This window comes from Zonotrichia leucophrys, chromosome 21 (assembly GCF_028769735.1).
Source record: "Zonotrichia leucophrys gambelii isolate GWCS_2022_RI chromosome 21, RI_Zleu_2.0, whole genome shotgun sequence".
NCBI classification, from domain to species: domain Eukaryota; kingdom Metazoa; phylum Chordata; class Aves; order Passeriformes; family Passerellidae; genus Zonotrichia; species Zonotrichia leucophrys.
The window spans coordinates 2,527,150-2,542,267 of record NC_088190.1 but is presented as its reverse complement, the minus strand read 5'-3'; the positions used below and the strand labels follow the sequence as shown (position 1 = coordinate 2,542,267).

At 43.3% G+C, this 15,118-nt stretch overlaps 1 protein-coding gene across 4 annotated transcripts in view; it reads right to left on the bottom strand.

Moving 5' to 3' along the window:
• PLCH2 (phospholipase C eta 2) overlaps positions 1–15,118 on the bottom strand; it is a 75,992-nt gene that overhangs the window by 23,149 nt on the left and 37,725 nt on the right. For 3 of the 4 annotated variants that reach the window (XM_064730514.1, XM_064730512.1, XM_064730511.1), the window contains 5 exons: positions 7,729–7,875; positions 6,648–6,891; positions 5,617–5,746; positions 4,438–4,608; positions 2,538–2,631 (listed from right to left, as the gene is read on the bottom strand). In XM_064730514.1, coding sequence (XP_064586584.1) covers positions 2,538–2,631; positions 4,438–4,608; positions 5,617–5,746; positions 6,648–6,891; positions 7,729–7,875 — 786 coding nt within the window. Of the gene's footprint in view, positions 1–2,537; positions 2,632–4,437; positions 4,609–5,616; positions 5,747–6,647; positions 6,892–7,728; positions 7,876–15,118 lie in introns of those variants that run through there. The other variant, XM_064730513.1, reaches the window with a different exon arrangement.

The window sequence follows — 15,118 nt, the reverse complement described above, 5'->3', positions numbered from 1 at the left end:
ATCACAGCCACTTTCACAATTCAGACTGACACAAAACACTGTAACTTCCACTTCAAATCTTCCCCAAAGGTTTTTCTTTCATCACCAAGGAAAAGACTCAGGCTCCCATTCACACCCTGGCTTTGCTGACAGTGCTGATGCCTTTGGTCAGTAGGTTTCTGCTTCAAGACTTCCAATTCTCCTGACATTTCACTCATTCCATAAATGAATCAGTGCCCCTGTAAAAATCCTGCCAGGCTTCCAAAGGTCTTGACACACTTTGACTGTGACAAGAGAAAATGTCACCTTTATGATGGTCCTTCTGGGCTACACATTTGGTGTTGATGAAAGTTTTATTGAAGGAAAAGAGCTGATAAACACAAACAGCAGCCAAAACATTTTGAGCAACACACTGGGACAGAGTGCCAGGGAATTCAACTAAAACTCTTGGAGCACACACCATGCTCAATGAGCACACCAGTGATAGAGTCAGGAAAACAAAAGATGAACCAAAGCAGAGCAGCCACTGTGGCAAATGGACAGAGCACAGAGTGTGTCAGCAAACACACAGCCACCACTGGTGGCAGGTGATCAGCTCTTCCTGCAAACCCATCAGCTGCTGCAAGGTTAATTCCACCCAGCACTGGGAGGCAGCTGCTGCAGCAGCACCATTGTTTGCTTTAAGCCCTTGGTAAAATATGCTGGTTGCAATGAGTTCACACTGACTGGATTTATCAGCCCTACAAGGAGGAGAGAGGAAAGAAGGAAGCTGAGTCCCACAGGACTGCAGTGCTGACACTCAGGGAAGGTGCACTGGCACGGTGGCACTTTGATCAGCACACAAAGGTAAAGGGTTTCTTTAGAGACTGTGAGTGAGCCCATGGTCACAGGCCAGTCCAAGGTGCTCCATGACAAAAGCCAGCAGAGCTGAGGACAGGCACGTGAATGAACAGGAAAGGACAAAGAGCACTGTTCTGTTATCTCACAACTACTGAGGGGCAGCCAGGTGTGGGCAGGATGCTCCTGTCAGGGCTGCACCAATCTGAGGAACAATCAGACAGCTTCAGCTCCCATGGCTGCATTTCAGTCCCCAGGGCAGCTCTGGACTTGTTTTCTGGGAGACAGGAGACATCTCAAGTCTCAACTCCACACAAAAGCAAGAGAGGAATAACTCCTCTGTGTGTGTGCACACATGTTCATACATGATGTACATGCAGACGCAGGTTTGGGATTTTTAAGCAGCTCTCCCTCCTTTGTGAGCACCAGCCCAGCAGTGAGCCCCTGTCAGCTCCTCAGTCACTTCTGTTTGGGTGTTATCAGAAATGTCCTGCATTAATTAAGCTCTAGATAAGGTCTGCTTTGTTCTGCTGCACTTGCAGCAAGGGGTTAAGGTCACAAAACCTTTTCCAGTTGTCTCCAAAGGACCTCACCTTTTCCTTCCCCCTGATCAGGAGCAGACACCAGCACAATGTCACCATGCTGGACTCTCTCTCACCCTAACCCATAAATTCTCTAATGTTTCATCACCCATTCTGAGGCAAAGAAAGTGTATAGATTTTGTTGTTGTTATTATTGTTGTTGTTGTTTTTGTTATTTTTTCTCTATGGAAACTTACAATAATTTGAAAAGCCTACTCTTTACTTTTTTAGGTATGAGGAAAGAAAGATAATGAACTTGCTTATTCATTATTTATGTGACTGCAACTGTCTGTAAAGACCAGAAAATGAAAAGAATGTCATCTGCTCCCTCACTGGCATTAGCATAAGCTTTAAAATAAATTGAAAATTTAGTCTGGAAGTAGAACAGACCTTGACCCATCCTAAGCAACCACCTTACACACTGTACCAGAAACTACCCACTTCTTCCTGCAGGAAACCAAACAACTTCTGTTCTGCCACTTTTCAGGATGACAACACACCCACAGGAATGGACAAGGCTGATTTTCTAAACATCCAAGAACTTTTGCACAGAACGTAATTCCTCAGGAAAGTGCTCCCTTCTTGGGGTCAATAAATCTGGCTGAAGATTTGCCATTTAGGGGAAAGGACTTACAGCCAGCCCCCAAAATAACAGCTACCACCCTGGTGGTGCAACATTGGTATATTTAGAGAGAAGGCTTCAGCAGCAAAGGTCAGGAAGGCAGGACCAATTTCATCTATCATCCCACTCAGACATTTACTCTGGATCACATCACTCCTCTTATATTAAGACTTAATTTGATTTTCAAATTGATTTGATTTCCAAAAATACCTGCAGGAATGATGCAACTAAATTCAACTGTATTTTCCAAAAGCACAAATAGAGACACCTCCAGTTCCAGCTGACTTTCAATGACTGCTGCTTCATCCTGATATGTACCTTTCAAAACTCCTCCAAAGAGATCTGGGTTTTTTAGGTTGCTCAGTAAATGGTAGATATTTTTAAAAAAGGCAAGACTGGAAACACTTTATACAACATGACAAAATTCTACATCTCTATATTCTGCAAGCAGCAGCAATATTCTCCTGAGCATTGAGCCAGTTCCCTTTTCCCCACAAAAGCTGCACCAGCCAGCTTACCATCAATTCCCAGGGCTCCCTCCTTCTTGTTCTCTGGGCATGGCTCAAACTTGCTGATGATTTCCAGGCAATGTTCTTTAGTCACATTTGTCATCTGGAAAAGCAGCAGAAATGCAGTGTTAACTATTAATCACAGCTCCTCTGAGCTCTCTCCATCTCCGTCCAACAACTGGGCAGATGATCCACGGTGGGACTGAGGATTTCCAGCTCCCCAGAGGGATTCTCACTCCTGTCAATCAGTGTCAGGTCAGATCAGAAGGGGAGCTCTCTGTGAAAAGTTTCTGTGCTATTGGCAGCTGCCTGATGCCAGAGTTCTGCTTTGTAGGTCAGATCTGTTGTTAGGCACCACAGAGCGTCCAAACAGAACGAGCTTTGCCACAAACCAATGGGATCTCTTCTCTTGTAGGATTAGAGGATTAGTTTGCATTATCAAAGGGTTTTTTCCTTTAAAATAAAACAAGAAAATGTCTCATCTTTATGCAGCAGACAGAAAAATCTGTTAGTAGCAGGAAAACAGAGAAACAGGACATAATGTTCTCAGGAAATCTGCTAACTTCAAGGTTGCTCTGCATTCTCAACTGGAAAAGAAAAGACTACAAAGGGAAATATTTGTCTGTAAATGTTGTCATTTATGAAACCAGGGTCATTAATGCTGAGCTGCAACTTTCTTTACATAATGCAGTGTTTTAGTAACTTAATTTTAACACAATTAATACTCCTGCTATTAACTGTTGATGTATTCTCTATTATCCTGATATTATTTAACATTCCTGTCCTGAATGCTCCAGCAAATCCTTTCTATTAGATGCTGTACATGAAAACACAGCCCTTGTCATCAGAGTGCAATAAAGTGACCATCAATTTGGCAACACAGAATCTTTGCCTGGGGGAAAATGAAACCACCAGCACATCTGCTGCAAGATCAATGCCTTTTCTGGGGGTAATTTAAAACCTACTAAATAAAAGTAAAAGAAGAAGACAAAAATCTCTAACTCTGGATTTGAACATTGATGATACTGGGTTCAAAAGATAAAGCTCTGGAACACCAGGTTTGCCTGGAATGGAGTAAAGATGTTTTCCCTGTCCATGTTGTATGAGAAAGGGTGGCAAGGGAGAGAATTCCCCCAGGCAGGATTTGGCCATGTCAGTAATTAGCTGAGTTGATTTCTGTCCTGTGGTGAGTGTTCATTTTCCCCTCAGCATCTGGAGGATCAATTGACCAATGAAATGGAAACACAGCCCACTTATCTAAGAAGATAACTGCCAGAGAGGTGGATTTTTTATTCATTCCTTTCATGGACAATGACTGAAAATCATGGACATTTATGGCTTACAGGCAGGAAGCTTCAGAGAAGACCATGAGAGGAAAAGGGCAAAGAAAAGTCAAAACATTTGTTCCCGCAGCACTGGACTTAAATCACTCTGAGAAAATTCCTTAGGCACTACAATGTGTTTCAAAAACTCTCCTATACATTAATCATCCTCTCAACTGCTCTTTGAAAGATAATCTTCCACTTTACACACTGAGATAGTGTGACAAAGGAATTTAGAGTTTCATCATGGGCTGTGCACTGTGTCACAAGCAGAGCCAGGAACACCAGCTTTGCTCCAAGGTACTGAATACTGGGAACAGACAGATGCTGATGGGATTGTTCAAGGGGAACACATGAAAAAAGAAAGCAATTCTAAAGATTATATTTAGAAGTACACTAAAAGAGCCTACAGGAAAGAAAATGGTAGTGAGAGCAAGAAGATTCAAGAAATAGTCGTAGATGAAAATCAAGACACATCTGTCTTTTTTTCACATGCACAGCATCGAAGTCCCCACTCCTTTTAAAATTCATTCCCAGTGGCAAGCAGCAGGCCTGCAGCTGGAATCCTGCTCCTGGCTTGGACCTACCTTCTGCTCAGTCTCCAAGAAGCGTTTCAGGTCATCTGTGTCCAGGTAGTCCTTGTGGTTGCTGTAGGTGAGCATCAGCAGGTACAGATCGCGCCGCGTCGACATCATCTTGTAGAAGGCACAGAACTCCTCGAAGTCCAGCGTGCCCTGGTTGTCATCTGTGTCAGCCTCCTGCAGCACACAGCAACCACACAGTCACTACCCAACTGCCTGCACCAATTTTAGATAAACAAACCCCTGTATGAGAGTGAAGCACTGGAATTAAATTCAGGTTGAAGCTGCGTGATGTGGCTGCTGGAACTGACTGATCTATCAGCCTTGTCACAGGAATCCCCTGCACAGCTTTGAACCTCTCCCATGGACACATCCATGCCAAAAACAACATTGGAGGTTTTAATTGTTCCACAGGGAACCCTGCTGAAGGATTTCTTCTGTCTATGGCAATTAAGTGAAGGCAAGTTCCCCTCCAACAATATGTGTGTGTCTGGCAGAATTACCCACTCATATCTTCAGAATATCATTGGAGCCCAAGTCATCTTGAAATTAATTTTATATCCAGGATTTGAGAGGATATCTGTAAAATCCATGGCCATAAACTAATAAGATCTGGAAGAATACTAATTTTGCAAGTAAAGAAAAAAATCATCAGGGATTTCACATAAAGGCTTGCTGGTCCCTGCAGGGACTTTGTGATAACAAAAGCCACACATCTCCATTGTTGCTCACTAAATTGGGCCAAGGTCAGCAGAACACAATGTCAAACAAACAGCTCTCAGCAGTGCAAAAATCTGACTGATACAGAAGTTTGCATGCTGGGTATTTTATTAGTACCAGCTACCAGAGGATATTGGATACTTGACTTGATAATATTTTTAGAGAGAACATTATTGGAGGAGGAAACATGACTGGGTTTCTGACCTAAAAAGTCTAGGGAAAGGGCAATCTTGGAACTGTGTGTTTCACGTTATGTAACACCAGAAGGTACCTGGTGTGTTGCCTTTTTCTGTGCATAACAATTTATCTGTGACGTGTTTCTGGAGCTCTTTCCAATTTACCAAATGGACTGTGTAGTATCTCTCAGTAGAGTGGAAACAAACCAGCTGCTGAAGTATTTGCTATCTCTCCTACTGGATTTCGTGTTAAATCTTTGCTTTTTCAGGAAAAAAAAATAATTCTTACCTTAAACATTTGCTTGACTTTCTGTCGGGGTAGGTTCACATTCAGTTTGTGCATGAGCTGGAGCACTTCACTAATACTCAGGCTGCCATCCCCATTTTTATCTGCCTCATCAAATGTCTGCTTCAACCACATTGAACAGGAGTTAAGGAACAGCACGGAATATTGAAGGATATTACTGAGCATCGTGGATATATTGAAGGATATTACTGAACATCATGGACATATGATTTTTTTCACATTAGGAAACCCTGCAAATGAGACTGTGAATGAAAGGTCAAGCTAATATCTAACTCTCCTCGTATTAGCTCAGGAACAGCTTCTAGACTTGCTGTGCTCAACATGCCACATGTGCTCTGTGCCTATTTGACAACACAGAAGAAAAATTTCTGAGTGAATCTCAGTGTTACATTGTGATGGTGTTCGCAGGGGTCTTAGGATCAGGGAAGAGATGAGGATCTGACTCCATGATTCAGAAGGCTTGATTTATTATTTTATGATACATATTATATTAAAACTATACTAAAAGAATAGAAGAAAGGATTTCATCAGAAACCTAGCTAAAAATAGAAAAAGAATGGAATGATAACAAAAGCTTGTGGCTCGAATTCTTTGTCTGTGCCAGCTGACTGTGATTGGCCATTAATTGGAAACAACCACATAAGACCAATCACAGATCCACCTGTTGCATTCCACAGCAGCAGATAATCATTGTTTGCATTTGTTCCTGAGGCTTCTCAGGAGATAAAATCCTAAGGAAAGGATTTTTCAGAAAATATCATGGCTACATTACATCACCAGATTAAATGGATGGTTTTACACTGGGAGTGAGACTGAAGAATGTAGCTGTGTCTTTTTCAGTCCACTGCACTCAGTCATCTCCATCTCCAGAGCAGTCCACTTCAGGAACTCTGTCTCTGGAACCAGGGAATACAGTGGGAACTGCTCTGAAGCTCTAAGCCTAGTGCTTACTTGCAGCAAAGCAAACACTGCAAGGAATCCTGAGCTTGTCCCAGGCAGCACAGGAAGGATATTGGTCTCTGGTCCTTTGGCGTTTGGAGAGGCTGTCCTCGTCACTGATGCCTGCCATCAGGTACTTCAGCCCTGTGATCCAGGTGCGTGCCTCCTCAGCACTGGAGGACACCAGGTCCAGGGACTCCATGTGGTCCCCGTAGTAGATGCTGAAGCAGCAGTTGGGGTCGAAGCTGCCGTCGGCGTAGCGCTGGAAGATCTCCGACTGCTTCCCCTCACACACCTCCTGGATGGAGTCGATGGAAACTGCAGGGACAGCAATGGCTGGGAGCAGGCCCAGAGACATCCCAGGGAGGGAGAGCCCAAACCTCACCCTGCAAGGCCCCAGTGCACACAGGGATTGCCTCTGACTCATTTACAGCACTCTACACCCCTGCAACCTGCACAGCCAACCCCAGCACCTTCAGCTTCATAAACAACCCATCATTAAATCGTTTACTGCCCTTTAAAGTCAAGTACAACACTGTGGAATCCTTTGAACCCTTCAGGCAAATACCCAGGGCCTTGCCTTGGAAGAAGGGAGAGTTTTCCCCACCTAGGCTGAAAGAGAGGACTCAGCCCATGGTGCTCTGCAGCACTATTGCCAATCTAATGTAGATTGCTTCCCCCATTGGCCAGACAACCCTGCCCACCCCAATTATTCATCCCTCATTGCCCCTACAGGTGGCTGTCTTTTGCCCAACCCCTTTTCCCTCAGGTCATTGGCCACTGACCCCATACTTAAGTCTGTGCACAGCACGTGCTCCTGTCTTTTGTACCTGTTTTCCCTTCAGCTGGAGAAAAACTTCACTGGAATTTATCATTCAAAAGGCCCTTCTGCCTCTCTTTGCTGAGCTAGCTGTGGTGAGTGCAGTGGGTGGACTTGACTGCTTTCCCTGAATGCTTAACCAAGATAGTGGATGCTGTTACCTATTTCCCACTAAGCTTTTCCACAGGAGATGCTTACTGGGAAATAGGTAACACCATCCACCATCTAAACCCCACACAGCCAACAACACCTCTCACTGAGCCAGACCCTTCATTCTCCTTTGTTCACAAGGCCCCAGGAGGGGTCAGAGGGGGGTTTCTGTGGCTGACACTCACTTTTGGCTTTCTCATTCTTCCGAGAGGGTCTCCAGCGAATGCAGGACCTGTGGTCATCCAAGTAGTAGAAGCGGACGAGCCCCTTGGAGCCTCCCCGGAGTTTGATCATCTGGGTGCCCGCCTGCATGGAGCTCATACATCTTTCCACTGAGAGGGAATGAAGAGAGAGCAGTGAGCCAGACCTTGCTCCCTCTGGAATTGCCTTTACAGGATGAAAACACATCAAGCAGCTGCCAAATGAACAGCTCAAGTCAAAGGAGAAGGGTTCCTGTAGTAAGAGGTCAGGTGTTAAGATCAAAAAGTCAGAAAGATTCTTGGTGGCTGTGGACTTACCTGTAAGTGTGAAAGTTTTCATTCCCATATTGATTTATAGGAAATGATCATATGTTGGGACCAGCACAAGGTATGTGCCTTTCTCAAGACCATCTCAAATCTGAGCTCCTACAACACGTAAAGCTTGTGCTGGACACAGGGTGAAATTTCACCTGGAAACTGGAATCCTTGGCCAGCAAGGTCCCACTGCTTCCATGGATTAAGTCACTGATCCTATAGTTTTGCTTAGCAAGAGCCTCACAAACTTTTCATCTCCCAAATCCCCCAGACCCCCATTTTCCAAGCAGGAGGTTTCTCACCTGTGCTGTACTTTGCCTCTGGGCCTCAGGACCTGTTCCATTCCTGAGGGTTTGGCAGAATCCCAAACAGTGCAGCCTGAAAAGCCACAAGTGCTGGGAGAAGCTCCTTGCAAGGGTCTGCTCTGCCCCTGCAGGGACCCTGCCCTTTGCTGGGGGCTCTGGCACTGGCAGCCCCTGGGAGCCAGGCTGGGCCTTTCTGGAATCCAGCTGCTGCAAGGACCGAGCTCAACAACTTCCATCCAACTGTGAGTGGCTGGCTCTGTCCCAGCAATAAATGCAGACTCACATTTTCTGCCAAGTCTCCCATTTATTTCCCCTGATGACAGAGCAGAGCCTGTGACCTGATTTTCCTCTGACTTTCTGCCTGATCCGTTTAAGTAAAATTAAAACTATTACTGTGTTCAACATTCTTTTTTTTTTTTCCAGCCCTAGAGATGAGAAGTGAAAATTACTGCTGAGATTCTGGATTGAATGAAAATTAATACGTGCAGTACACATTCTAATTCAGAAATAAATGCAAGGAGATTCTGAGGTCAGCTTTCTTTTATCAATCTTCTGCCATCAAGATAAAAGATGAAACAGTGTCCAGATGAAAACACTGATTCCACATGTTCCAAAATGCATCAACACCAACAACAACTTAGGTGATTCAAGTCCACCTCTCAGGCAAAAGCAAAAGCAAGGTAGGTAAAAAGAAATGGGAAAAGGCTTTGATGTCCCTGTGCTTTAGAGCTCATGTTCAGATAAAGTCAATTAATTCACTCTGGAAAAGGTTCAGCAAAATAGACTCATTTGAAAGCAGACCTCTATGGTACAAGAAAATTTTAATTTGAAGGCACAATTCTGTAGAGTTCATTGTCCATGTTAATAAAATATTCATGGAGAGAAGGTGTGGAATTGAGAGCAAGATAATCCCTGGTGTAACATTTTACTTCTTAAAGCTGGACCCTTGTCTTCAGGCACAGATACCTTTAGAGAAAATCAGTGTTCAGCAGGTATCACCATAAAGGCAAGAGCTGTGCCAGAAACATCCACTGCAACATCAGATCCAAACTCAGCCCAACCCTCTTCCAGACACTCAATCTTTTCAATATCTGCTTTCATTCTGATTCAGAAGAAGAGAAATGTTTCTCAGATTCACTGAAATAATAATTAGGGGAAGCTTGAACTTATTTTCATTTCACAAGGCTCATAGGGTTTTTGAAAAAAAAAAATTCAGTCAAAATATCTAATGAAAGAATTTCTCTGAACAGTAATCACACACACTTCAAATCACATTAAATTTCCAACTTCCTCTTTGGGAATTATAGCAGTAAATAATCTTATTGGAAGAAACCAGAAGAGTAGAAATGGGAAAAGTATCAAAGAGCACACCTGTTACAAAGCAGAAGATAATGAAGAAGTACCAAAATAAAACCACACTTTCTGCAACACCCATTTACTTGGCTTTTGCATGAAGCAGGAACACGTTCTCTGCTGTTAAAATTTTAATAAGCATCCTTAGATTGCTTTTTCCATGCTGCTGTTTATTTTGCTGCAGGATTTCTCCCCCAAAGCCACCCTGAGCACCTCACAGCTGCCTGCTGCAGTTCCAGCTCCTCTGGACTGAGCTTGGGTGATCCATGGCCAGCCCCAATATTTCAGTGTTGCAATTATTCAGCCCCAATATTTCAGCGTTGCAATTATTCAGCCCCAATATTTCAGTGTTGCCATCTTTTTGGGGATGGTGACATAGGGAAAGGAGGGCACAAGAAATCCCTCCCTTCCCCTGTGAGAGCAGATTTTGTGGAAGGAAAACCCCAAAGGGAATGCAGAGATGTTTGCAAGGGCCAGGACATGGAGCAGGGACATTTCCACACCTGTCCCTTCTGGGGACAGAAAGTTTAGAGCACTGCAGAGACTGGAAGAAAGAAAAAAAAATGAAAAAAAAGAAAAAAAGAAATCCTAGTGGTACTTCTATCAAACAGAAAATGATATGGTTTTTTCCCTGAAGTCTTTCACAGCATGTAAGTGAAAAGGGCACACTGCTGAGAAGTAGAACTGCTTCTCCTTGCCATTGTTCACATTCCTTCTTTAAGGATTCATTCCTATACTTCAGATAAAAATCCCCCAGTCTTGCAATGAATCAGGTTTTTGAAGAAATGGCTCTTAACTATCTTCAATTAAGGCTGAATTACAGCTTTTCTGTTTTTCACTTCATTAGTTCCTTTTTTTTTTCAGAATTCAGCTTATGTTCAGCTCTCTTCTGATCTAATGAGTTGCCTCAATTTGCATCAGAACAAAAAAAATTGTGGAGAGAAGATGGATCTCTGTATACTGCAGCATAGAGCACTGCCAGAGCAGAGAGGAGCAGGGAATAGAAACGTGGAACACCCAGTTCCACACGGGGCTGATGCAGCAAAAAGACTCCCAGTGATTTCTCATGCTTCTTAATAACATTTATATTTACTACACAAAGCGTTAAAGTAACAATAAATAGCAAAACTAAACAGACCATAAACCCTACAATTTGTCCTGAAACAAGGGGGGAAAAGGAGACTGATATCATTCCTATTGTTAGCAAGATGTTCTAGTGTCTGCAAATTAATTATTTATGGTTCAGTAGCATTATTGTCTTTTAGGAGTCTCTGAGTTTGATATAAATATGTGAAGGAGTGGGAGTATTTTAGCATGTGGGGATGAAAAGAAGTCAGGAGATTGAGTCATTGAGTATTTTTGTACATGGACCAGCTTTGTCAAATATTCCCATCCCTGGGCTCAAGGCAGCCCCAGGTTGTGTCACACACCTTTGCTCCATCCAGGCTTGGGGACAGAGAACAGGGAGCATCAAACCCTTCTGACCAAGAACAGATCCTGGAGGGGTGAATCCCAATTTTGTGCCTCACCTCAACAACATCAGCAGAGGAGAGCAGATGCCAGCAGCTCATTTCTCTCCAGGAGATGTTTGTGAGCCCAGAGAAACCCCCCAGCACACGTGCACCAGAAGGGCAAGAAAAATATCCCCTTAAAATATCACCACCAAACCAAAACAGCCTTCCCACACACAACCAGAGGACTCCCACACTTGTCACACATTCAGCACTGCCAATCCATTGAAGACATAATGACTGCCCCATTTTTTTAAAGTCTCACTGGAAATGGTTTCACAGCTATAAGTGGCTCATCAATATGTAAACCAAAGAGCTGGCTCCAGCTATTCCTGCCAGGAATATCGCTTGCTTTCTAGACAGGAGGCATAAAATCTTTTTAAAAATCAATATATCAATATAATGATATAAAATATGTAATGTATCCAAGTACATATCCAGCAGAATGTGTTGGGAATTCTGTCCAGAAGATATTTTGCCAGTCCTGCCAAGAACTGGCTGTGGAGCTCCTGGCCCAGGTACATGAGGCTCAATGAAATCACTCCATTGGATCCAGTTAAAAACCAGATCACATCCAAACTCATTAATCTTCATTTGTTTCATTTTGCATCCCTCCAGCTTAATGAACAGGTCCCTCTCACCTTTTAAACCAACCATTTTATTCCCAGCACAGCTTTGTCCCCCTTGTTGGCTCTCAGTGGCTCAAGCTTCACTGAAGTCCAGGACTTTTACTGTTCTGCTCATTGGCCAAAAAAAATCTGGAAGTGTCTTTGGAAAAGAACATTTCTCTATAATTCTGCCAGCAATGGTTGGGACAATGTTTACTATGACAAGAGATGATGTAAGACTGAACCCATCTTTAAAACACACCACTAATAAATGAGGTGTTAATGGGAGATGTTCTTAATCCTGTGGAAATTAGGGGCTTGATTTGAGGTCAGGCTGTAAATTCTCCATCCCTCCATCAGCCACCAGCATCCAGGGAAATGCAGAAGCAGAGTAGGACAATGTTTCTCCTCTGCAAAAATTCCCAGTGCTTGCTGAGCTATCTATGTGTCCGACTTTCTTGCTAAAAAAAAATCTTTGATCGATGAAGCTGACAGACAACAGGACAGAAAAGTGCTCAAGGAATGGGTGCTTCTGGTCAGGCTGCAGATTTCCTCACTGGCCATGCAGAAGTGGCCCAAGAAGATTGTTATTAAAGTGCTTTTACTAGAACAGCTGTTTTCTCTGGCCATCTCTAATTAGGTTTGCTGGGTTTATTAGCTATTTAAACTAAAGTCTGCCGTGAGCACCCAAAGGGGATCCTTCTCACAGAGCCAGTGAAGCTTGAGAGTTTTGTGTGTCTGTATTCAGAAAACAGCCTCTAAACAGTGCAGGAGGTGTGGATCAAGACAGCACAGATACTGCCAAATGCTCATTTTTAAAGCTCTTAACTACAAATAAAATTAAAGAGTTAAGAGGTGTGCAGTACTGGCAGATAGCAAAACTGTCGTGCTGTGGGTAAGGAGAAGGAGACAGAGTCTATGCAACAGAACATTTAAAAGGGTCAGCAAGTGTCAAAACGTACAATTTTGATCCAGCTTGTCCTGAAGAACATAAATCAATCATGAATTATAAATGGGGGCTTGCTGAAGACAAAAAGAACTGCACTAACATCAGACCAGGGCTGCCTCCTCCTTCCTTCTTTTCTGCTCCCCACGCTGCTGCTACACAAAGGTGCCACTAACTAAGATTTCAGCATGAAAGATTTAAAGGTGTCACCATTTCAGGGAATGCAGGGGTTCAGCATCTTACCAAAGTGGCCAATTTTCCATCTCGGAGAGGCGACGATGCTGCCACCAACCCAGAAAAAGTCTTCAGCCAGACGAGCCACTGAGAACTTATTCTGAAGCAAGGGAGATTTGGAGATATCCATCTCTGAGCTGGACTGGAAACAAGCACTGATGGCCTTGGGAGGTATCAAAATTTTATAGTACACATTCTCCATGTAGCAGAATAAAAATGTTATCAGAAAAATAGAAAATAGCCATTGATTTCCAAAATCCAGTGGTATTTTTCAGGTATTTTCCAGGTTGTTTCAGAAAAGTTTCTTAGCTAAATTAAGCCTCTTTCACAATCCAGATTTAGAACATTAAAATCCCAATAAAATCCTTTTTATTGTGATCTACCTGTGACTACTTTGGAGGCTTGGGTGGGCTTCAGTTCAAGATTTTAAAGAAGACACATGATGGAGCATGAGGCAATTTGGCATGTAGATGAAACCATTTCTGGACAGCAAGGCCTCCTGATGATATTCTTTTCCTCCTGCTGATTTTCTTTTTCCTTTGGTACTTTCCCAACTGCTTGGCATCATCAAGACATTACAGCAATTTATAGTTGTTGGCTCCTCCACCGCTTCCTCCTCCTGACAGTGATTCCCACAAGGAGAAAACACTTTCCTTTCTTTGGATTTGCAGGTTCCACTCTTTCTGGGGCTCTACCTGCTCTTCAAAACCAGCCAACAACATCCCCTGCTGTAAATAATGCACAGTTAACAGCACAATCCATTCCCCTCTCTGCCCTCCTGAGCCACCCTTGCCTCTCACTGTGGATCTGCCCAGGTGCATAAGCTCTTCAGTCTCTTTCCAGGGCTGGAAAAAAAAAGAATAATCACATTTTCTTCTCATACAGCTCCTCAAAATATCATTGTGCCAATCTTCTTCTCTTCTCTGAAGGTTCTCCTCACTATTTTAATGGGCATTTCTGATAAAAGAAAGAATATTTCTCTCTAGGCGGCAAAAACTAGATACGATGGAAACACAGCAACACATGTTTGCTTCAAATCCTAAATCCATCACAGGCACTAATCCTAAAGCTGTGCTCCTGCCCTATCCAGTCAAGGGATTTAGGTGACATGTTACAACTGAAAAAAAAAAAAAAGGTTTCAAATAATTGCATTCTTTTTCTGCTTCTCTTCTTCATTTTCTTCTCCTCCTCTTCCTTCTTCTCCTTCCTCCCCAGTATCTTCCATGCCACCCTGTATTTAGGGATGTCTTTACAGCCACAGAGGATCTTGCTCAGGGCACAACCAGGCAGCTCCTGTGCCCAGAGCTGCTGGAACAGAACCAGGAGCACTGAGGGGGCTCCAGGACTGACAGATAAAAGCAGGTGAGGATGAATTTTTAAAGAGCACTAAGTCACTACCTCATTCCATTTGAAATGCACCCATTGAGCTGCAAATACAGAAATCTGTCACATAGGTTAGCACTTAAGCTACATTAAGTTTTAAGTACAATAGACAATCTCTCTTGCCATCTGTGATCTGTACAAGGAGCCTCATATGCTTCTACCCTGATGAGCTAAACACAAATTGCCCATTTAAAAACACATTCATTAAGTGCTTCCTACTCTTCCTTTCACAGTTTGAAAAAAGCTTTGGAGTGGTTAATTCTGGAGATGATTCACTCTCAATTACAAGTTGTTTATTTCACCTCCAATGCCCAGAGTTCTTATACTGGGCTTGACTCAGAGTTTAACCACAGATTAATTCCAAACTAGAACCAAACTGGGTCTGCACCACGGGAGGCAGTGATGCTATGTACACTCTTGCCACTATTTATTTAAACATTTCAACCACAGCCTTCCACCCTCCTGAGGCATCTTTCAGGAGCAATTTAGTGAGATGACTGCAAACTGTCATCAGGGAAAAAGCAACTTCTCCTGCAAAATGCTCAGAAGGATCTATGCATCCCACAGAAAACTCTGCCCTGAAGGGAAGAACAAAGGGAACTTTGTTCTGAAGATCCTAATCCTTCCTTCACGTGAAGCCTGGGCCAGGATGAGAGCTGGGATCTGTGAGTTTCATTGTCTTCTCTATCACCTGCTTCTCCGAATTCCTCAAATAAATTC